Source organism: Micrasema longulum, unplaced genomic scaffold (genome assembly GCF_059751315.1).
Source record: "Micrasema longulum isolate JH-2025_06_02 unplaced genomic scaffold, ASM5975131v1 h1tg001263l, whole genome shotgun sequence".
Classification (NCBI taxonomy): Eukaryota; Metazoa; Arthropoda; class Insecta; order Trichoptera; family Brachycentridae; genus Micrasema; species Micrasema longulum.
In genome coordinates, this window is record NW_028278450.1 from 72,840 (window position 1) to 82,144 (window position 9,305).

At 33.6% G+C, this 9,305-nt stretch overlaps 1 protein-coding gene across 2 annotated transcripts; it reads left to right on the forward strand.

Annotated features, from left to right (window-relative positions):
- The first annotated feature begins 739 nt into the window (after positions 1-739).
- On the forward strand, positions 740-6,332 carry vnc (GNAT family N-acetyltransferase vnc). Of its 2 annotated transcripts, none has more exons than XM_088234628.1 (5): positions 740-1,182; positions 1,297-1,476; positions 3,057-3,216; positions 5,226-5,374; positions 5,974-6,332. In XM_088234628.1, exons 3-5 carry the CDS (start codon positions 3,057-3,059, stop codon positions 6,187-6,189), a joined length of 525 nt encoding a protein of 174 aa, XP_088090754.1. In that variant the 5' UTR covers positions 740-1,182; positions 1,297-1,476; the 3' UTR covers positions 6,190-6,332. The 2 variants fall into 2 exon arrangements, with proteins under 2 accessions (XP_088090754.1, XP_088090753.1); XM_088234627.1 differs by having other exon boundaries at positions 740-909.
- The last annotated feature ends 2,973 nt before the right edge of the window (positions 6,333-9,305 follow it).

The window sequence follows — 9,305 nt, forward strand, 5'->3', positions numbered from 1 at the left end:
TAGTATTAGTAAATGGTGATTTCCGGATATTTTCAAAATTGGTAAATTAAAATCCTGTCATTTTTCTTGATATTTTCATAGTTTCTATTTTATTAAGCAGAATGTCAGCGGATTACTAGTTTTAAAATTAATTAAACGTTTTTTTTCATCTGTAAGTATTTTCTGCTGAAATTTAAATACCTATTTTAGCGATTAGTAGTTATGTAAATTATTATGATCTTACCGGAAGTTAAATCCGGAACCCTCCGTGTATCAAGCAAGCGTTTTAGCCATTAGTCCACAGGGACCGCAATTTGGTTTGATGTATTTTTTTAAAAAGTTCCCCTTGCACGTTTAGCGAAATTTTGTATTGAAAAGGGTAGGGAAAATTTAATGCCCCCTTCCCCTTTTCACACCTCCTCCTACCCTTAGGATAGCGAATCTACCGAAATGTATCAATTTATTTTTCTTTATCTACCTATTTTAGCTTGAGCACTGGTCAGCTGTCAGATTCTGTGTATCCTCCCAATCCCAAGTCAGGTTTTTCAGTATTATTATATCTTTAGTCTGTGGTCAGGTTCGTGTTCTATAGCTCTAACATGAACTGCTGTTGAATATTGAAAGCCCCATCCACTTACCCAGAATCGTTCAAGAGGTATTTTTAGTTCCGCACATTGCATTAAAAAAATACATAAACAGGTACCTTTTTCAGTTCTTACTTTAATTTGACAATTCTAGTATATTTTTTTCTTCTGGTATTACTATTCGCATGCCGCTCTGAGTTTTTCGGACTTCAAATAAAATTATTTTTTCCTGACCTTGCGATATTCGCAGAATTATTATAAAACTACGCGATTTTGTAAATGTCTTACCTTAGAGTAAATTTTTAATGAAACGTTTAATTTAGAAAAAGCGTAAAAAATCATTTGGGTGAGTTGTGCTAGTAAATATTAGGTTATCTCGAAGCCCTTTGCCCCGTCTGTGTCGGCAATATGGCGAATATGGCGTAGACAGAGTTGGCAATAGCTCGGATGACATTATTCCGCTTACATTTGCCAAATAATATACATATTGTAACATGTAGTTTGTGTGATGCTCTCACATTAGCCATAAGTGTATATTTATGAAAAATGCAGGAGCTCGCACTGATTGTTGTTTCCGTGATAGTTTTTTTGTTTGTGTTGATTTTATTAGTTTCGTTAGGTAAGCATGTATGATCGATATCTTAATTTTTTATTTGTTTAATCTGAAATTAATACTTGATTTGTATTTACGATTTAATAATAGTAATATTGTATTTATTCATTTTGGTTTTAGGCTGGTTTTTGGTTTGGAAGTGCTTCCTTTCCCGCTTTCGATTCGTGCGGGAACTGCTCGGAGGATCGTCAGAATCCTCTACAGTCACTGATCTCAAAGAAAGTCGGAGCCGCATGAAAAAAGTCCGCCGGGAATAAGAAAAATAATCTTCCTCCACGTTTTTCTTCGCTGACTATCACAGTAAGTCACATCGAGTCCTCCAATATGCTCGGGAAATATGATCACATCATACAATATTATGTTTTCTGTATTCTGGGATTGTTTATTTTTGTTTGAGATTATAAAAGAGTCTTGCCAATTTTTTGTTGGCATAACCACAGACAATTCATTGAAACGAGTCGGATGTCTTCCTTACTTAGTTTCCTTATCATTTATTTTAATTTTAGTAAGTTTGTAATAAAAAATGTTTTAAAGTGCAGTTTAATTTTGAAGGCTTTGACCTTATTATCGCAGAAATTAAACTGCACTATTTTCATTTCATAAATTTGAGCTGATATTGGTATATGGCGATATTTCCAGCCCACCATGCGAGAGGTCTAGGCTTCAAGTCCCGACATGGTCGACATATGCTAGAATATTTCACAGTCCCTGGTAGGCATGGGCAACTCGATATTATTTTTGAGCTGCAGGTCAGCTCGCAGCTCAAATACTTTAACTGTAGTTTTGAACCGGCTCGCAGATCAGCTCTATGGTTCATCGAATCAGCGCTAACGCGCCGACTTAGCCGACCTGAAGAACCGCTGTGAGCTGCCTATAAGAAGTTTGAGCTGCAGCTCAACAGCTCAAAGCACCATCTTTTTGAACCGGTTCAAAATTGAGTTACCCATGCCTAGTCCCTAGATTGGCGGCACCTGATGCAGAATATTAAATGCACCAGGAAGGGAATGATGGGGATATGATATAAATAACAAGATAGTTAAAATAATCTATAAAAAAATATATTTTTAGTTTTCAATTTATCTATAAAAAAATATTACAATAGCATTTGTTTTTCAAACTTCAGTGTTTACTGATGTTTGAAAAACTTAATATTTCAACTGTTCATTCAACCTTATAGTTGAATAAAACCAGCCAATGACAGATCATAAGCCCTGTAAATGCCTAGACTTCCATATTCCCGTCTCGAAAATGTTCTTCATCTCTGTTGTAATATGTTAATCTAATGAGGAAGTTTAGTGGTTTTAATTTTATTTGTCGTATTCTTATCACTATAATTTTGTAAGTTTTGTAATTACTTCGCTAGTGAGTTCTCGTCATTAAGTTGTGGTGACATTAAATTTAAAAGAAGAGCCCCGTAGCTGTCAAAATATACTAAACTTCGAAAAAAATCTATCAACACATTTCAACTCTGTAACTGATTGGTTAATTCACAAGAACTTCCGACGTTGTTCGAAGTAGCTCATTTTTGTTAAAACCATTTTTACAATATTTTCACATTTTGAGAAACTTCACCTTACAACTAAATGCTTTAATTTTTACCGCGTGTAAGAAAATTTACACCCGATTTCCAATCCAGTCCAGAAATCCAGTATTTGTCTACAAACATTTGGACAAATTCAAAATGTTGTTAACATTAACTTTTATTCTGTCAAACACATTTTTGTGGATATCATCGTCATCCACCCAGTTCACATCCAGTGGTGCATAGGGGAACTACATTGGTAAATTAAATGTCTAATATTTTGCAGATTGTTATAAACAAAATAATAAAACTAAAAAAAAGAATCATCTATCAAAAATATAAATATTTTCTTGCATAGATGAATATCCGCTGTGCCCGCCCCGGGGACCTGATGAACATGCAGCACTGCAACCTGCTGTGCCTCCCCGAGAACTACCAGATGAAGTATTACTTCTATCACGGCCTGTCCTGGCCGCAGCTCAGCTACGTGGCGGAGGATGAGAAGGGACACATTGTTGGTGAGTCTCCAGATACGTTTACATGTCCAGAATTATAATAGTCCAGAAACCGTGTATGCCCATTTTGAGGCATAAATGAGTAGTTTTACGTTTTAGCCATTAGATACTATGTGGACATCGCTTAGTACGCAATTGCCAATGCCGTGTTGTGTTATTTATAAGTGTCAAAATACTGCTGGGATTAAAACAGAAAAGAGTGTGATCACATTTCATGTCTATAAGTAGCGAATTCACAAGTAATATTATTTAAGAATTCAATTATTTTATCGTCTGTCAGGTTGTTAAATAAAACAAGGTGGAAATTTTGTTAGTATTGCCAGGGTTATTAAATCTTTTACCTGGCTTTCTATCTATAAGCTTTAATATAATATTAAACCATTAATTTACTTAATTGCTAAATTATTATTTAAGGTTTTTTTTTATGTTTGCCTAATTAAAGTACCTGTTTTTTTATATAGCCCAACCATAGATTTGTGTTATGATTATATATCGTTTGCGGTCTGACATTACGTGGCCATTTCACGTAGAGGGGGGCATATGGCAGACTTTTGTACTCAGTACGGTGTATGCAAACTTTGTTCTATGTGCCTTCTGGTATATTTTAATTAATTAATATTATAATTCTATGTTTAGTATAATATTGGTAGCACCAAGATGGCGGTTGCGGTGTATTAGTTAAGATGCTTGCGTCACACACAAGGCTCCGGATTTGATTCCCAATGGGATCACAAAAATTAAAATGTGATTTTTTCAAGCTCGAATGTTCTATTCTGAACCTCTTTTTACGAAAATTTTAAACATCAATTTAACATTGCGTAATAGTAATATAATTATAGATACTATTCATTTTCGGAATTACCTATATCGCTCTTTTGCCCACTAGTGCCTAGGCGCAGAGGCATGTAGAAAGGAAGGGTGATAGTGAATTATCTTTGTTAGGATATTTTTAAGTATTTTGTTGTCATGTTATATTTTGAAAGCAAGCGGAGATAACGTTGTGGTGTAGACGTTGACGCATTCGTCTGCCATTCTTTAGGTCCTCGGTTTTATTCCTGAGAGGGTTGTTATAATATATTACCAGCTGGGCATGGAATATAAGTTCCTCTTTCCGTAGCTTAAAATTCGAAAATAAGTTGTAACTGTTAAAAAACATTGAGTGAGAGTTTATAAGTGGTCAAAATGTGGAAAAAGAAGACTATTCATTTTATTGCATTGTTACACTTAATTCTTACCAAAATATGTGATAAGTAGTGAACAACGGAAACTTTCAAACAACAGTGCGCCTGTTACTTTCAAATCATAAAAAAGTATATGAAATCATTCAAATCGTATAAGAATGTATTAATTTGTGACTTGAAAGTACCCAAATTTAACCACAGTGCTGCTGAAAGTGAACTTATGTGTTTTGTTAAATATATAATATATTAAATATCTTCCTTCTTATGACATACAAAATTATAAATCAATCCTAATACCACTCTCATGCACGCATTTGTCTAATATTTACATAAAAAAGTCGATTGAGCGGGAATGTTGCGTATCATAGAACGAAACAATTCGGACCAAAATGGACACAGGTCATTGGAACGAGTTTTGCGAAACTATAGTAGTGTTCTGGTAAAAGAATAAAATCGTGTAACACTAATAAAAAAGTTTTATTTTTATAATAATTTAGCATGTGTATACGTAAAATTTTTGTTTTCAAATACCTGTATTTCAAAAATATATCGTCTTTTGTTGTATAAAATTACAGCACTGCTCCTAGAGGGATTTTTTAGCAGTCTTTTTTTTTGCACCACAACAGGCCAGGAGGCCCGGCCCAATGACAGTAGTGAATTACAGTACAGAACACCCAGGCTTGAGAAAAATCGCAATTCATTTTTTGTGTTCTCACTGGTTCTCAATCGATCCCGGAACCTTCCATGCGTGACTCAAGCATCTTAACCACTACACTACGGAGGCCGCCAGAGCTAAGAGTTAATTAATAATTCCATGTAATGCTTTCGAAGGTTACGTGTTAGCCAAGATGGAGGAGGATGGAGAGGACAATAAACACGGTCATATAACATCACTGGCTGTGAAGCGTTCACACCGCCGCCTCGGGTTAGCCCAGAAACTCATGAACCAAGCCTCACATGCCATGGTCGAATGTTTTCAGGTATTTATTTATTCTATCTTCACATTTAGTTCTCATCATTTTCCTTTTCACTGAACACTATGTTGGCGTATGCCAACCAGCAGTGTATCTTCATCATTGTTGAATTTAGTTAAGTTACGATTCAGATACCAGTCCAGGGAAACTGAAATATTGTAAATATCTTATTTCTCGGTGGAAGTTCAATGTAATTTATTAAAGAAATCAAAGACAGGTGGGATGTGAATCCATAAATTTGGGATACCCAGTCTCTGGTTATCCCAAATTTGTGGATTTAAGTATCGTTCGTCTTTTATTTCTATAATAAATGTTTAATGTGTAAAAATGTACTTAAGTGTTACATCTTATTCAATGTCAATTTAAAGCGGGTCGTGAACCCTTTGTAGTAACCTCGGTCTCACAGATCAGAAGAACAAAGTTCGAACCCTGAGAGGGAAAATGGCCTTAAAATCGAAATATTTCGGTAAATTTTAAGAATGCAAATATTTATATTGTATAAAGAATTTTCTATCGCAATGACTATATTTGAAAATGGCCTTAAAATTGAAATATTCACCATAAAAATGCAAATATTTTGTTTTTTAAAAATCTTTCTTTTCCAGGCCAAATATGTCTCATTACACGTAAGAAAGAGTAACCGAGCCGCTTTAAACCTGTACACTAATTCTCTGCACTTCAAGATTCTGGATATCGAACCCAAGTACTACGCTGATGGAGAAGATGCGTATTCCATGCAGAGAGATCTTACCTGGTTCACCGTTAAGAATGCCCCAGTTATGGAAATAATTTCAGAATCCGCTATAATATCGCAGTGTTGAAACTGTTGTTGTGGTGAAGTGGAATAGTTTTATCTCGCATTGGACAATTTGTAAAGAAGAATTGAATGCTTGACCATTGGATTATGATCCATCGTATCTGTCGCATATTTTATATTTTACAATAATATACTTTTGTTTATGTTTTTACTGTTTCATTTTATTGTCTCGTTACTAAATTCCTCCGTCAACATACACACCTTGTTTTCTATTATGTGAAGATTTTTAATGACCTTTTCTGAAGCCCCCCAAAATTTCACAAGTGTGTAATGAATATCAAATTAAAATGAATAAGTCGCCTAAATGAATTTACGCACTAACAGATTCTTTTTAATGCAGTTTTATATTATTTACTATGCACTCGACGTTTGGTAATTTTTTAATAAATAATTTTCAGAATAATATCGTAAATAATATTATAGTTAGAAGTTTAAATGCCTGTAAATAAATAATTTATGATTGAAATAACAATGATTTTTTTCCAAAAACTCCTTGGGAATATTATATGAAATTATGTATTCTAAATAATAAATCAAAAAAAATCTTTTGACTGGAAGATTCATCAGTCATCGTGTCAATAGAAGTTGCACTTGGTTTGTATGATGAACCGGGATGAACAAAAAGTTCTTAATCTGAATCTTGACTTACAAATGCTTGCGAATACCGAGTAATATGCAAAAAAGGTTTTTTTTAAGTACTTTTCCCAGATTGCAAGGATAATTTATTATTTAATTTAATAATTGAAATACATAAATCATTTAATTATCTAGTTTTGGCCCATAAGTTTCCCTTTGATGAGTGTATTTAATCATATGCCGAGTAGAAATGACTAAAGCACAGAGCGCATTAATTTTTAATAAATTCAAATAGCTTGAGATGCACAATGCACCAAGTGCGTTGGTACGCACTTCAGACATGTAACTATCAACGCGCCTGGCATGAAATCAGTAGTGAACAAGTTAACCAAAATATTTTTAAAAAAACTTCAGTGGTTTGGAAAGTATTTATTACAAGTTTAGTTGCATTTCAAATTTATAGATTTCAAAAAGCATACACAAAGTTACCGTTTTATAAACAACTTGGAGATTTGTTTCTTATACATTAAACTGTGTATATCTACAATATTAAAGTAAGTGCGTTAGGAAGTCAACACATCCAAATTCATATCAAAATTACACAATGCACAAAATATTTTATACTAAAAAGTTGCCTTAACAGCTTTGCTAAGGGGACCGGAGTCGAGCTACATATTCATAAATATATATAATACATATTTATATATGCAATTGATGAATTATGAAATCCCATAAGGTTAATATAATGTATAATAATTTAAGCCTTTTATTAACGCTACAGTATGAATGAGAAAATCACAAATATACTCTTAATGAAAAGAAATAGGTATGTTAGTTTAGTAAACAGTAATTCCGGATAATGTTAGAATTCCATATAAAATTAGACGAAAAACAAAGGATGTAAAAAATCTTGATGGAAGTTCAATGTAATTTATTTTATATATTGTAACGCGTCGTTGCCCCTCTACGCACGTAGATGCTTATAGAAACACCCACATTGCATGGAGGTCAACCATATAAATTTCACATACCTCCCAACAGGCAAAGATAGAATGTATAATCTTGTCCCATACGATTCAAGATTTGAACAGAGGACTTCCAGTAAATAAATAAATAATTGCCAATTTGGAAATCATAAATACTGTACCAATTAAAGTGACCAGAATATAAAATGGTTGACCCTTATTTACGCATTCACCTAGCTCAACCAAAAGAATGAAACCCCATTTAAAAAGAAAGGGACGTTGGCTAGGGGTAAGCAACTTCAAAAAAGGAATCATGTACAATTACAGAGGATTACCACTTTTTCAGCAAAAAAGGCCTCCAACTTACTTGTTTCAGTTCAGTAAATAATCACTGAATCAACACAAAAGACTCCTCATTCGACCACATTATGTTATGACCTGCACAACAACGAGATTAAGGAAACACGTTTTGAATTATTCAACATAAAGATTTTATTACAAAATTTCATTTGAATTTAAATTTTCCATCCTTCCTTACCTCTGTTTTGTATAAATACATTGAATTTCTTAGTAAAGAGATACCAGTCTCGAAGATGTCGCGAAAGCGATGAAACCGGTTATTGGATATTCAAAATTTGTGGATCACTCGTCTTTTATTTCTTTAATAAAAACTAAGTACATTGATAAACCTTTGCTTATGTGCGCATTATAAAAAGTTTTCATATAAATCGTGCTTACACAAGCAAAAACTGTATGTTTACTTAGTTCACCAAAAGGCACTAAAACATTAACATAGGCTTATTAAACATTCCAACGCACTGCAACTACCTTCCATTTTTTTCCTGCATGCTGGTAATGGGAGGCATAATAAGATAACCAATCTATTCCATTTCTATGAAACCACATTGATCTGCCAAACATTTTTAAAACAAATATAGAAACTGCAAGAGTGGTACTTTGTTTTCGAACATCATTTTCAATTTGGCATCAAGTGTTTTGCTAACAAGGCAAGTTTTATCATAAACCATTACTATTTTAAACCTTAGAGTCTACAAGCAAAATCATCACTCTAATTTGATATTCTTAAGCAAAATTCGGTTTTAATTGTTAACTGTCATAAAGTTTATGTCAACACAAATATAAAAACATGCCCTGCAGTTTGATTCCAAGTTCACGATAATTTAACTCAAGCTAGTGTTAACAGGGGTGCTATTCTGAACCACTCTCGTGGCACGAGAAAACAGTTTTTTTTGTGTTTTTTGTATGTAAATACACGAGATAATACTAACCAGAGCGTTTGGAATACCAGCCCAGAATACAGATTTTAATTTACATTGGAAGTAGAGCGCGCCCGTATTAATTTCAGCGTTAACTTGCGATAGCACAGAATCAGACCGTTGGGCCTTCAAAAATGATAACACTTAACTCATACTCAAACGCTCAGTCATGCTCAACGCGTATTTAGTCATTCTTTGACCGCCTTAATAAATTAAAACAAATGCCAACTTGTGTCATGAAAATGTGTAAAAACCTTTCGGATAAAACATTGTAAAAAGGATTGCCTAACTTTTCATTGGTA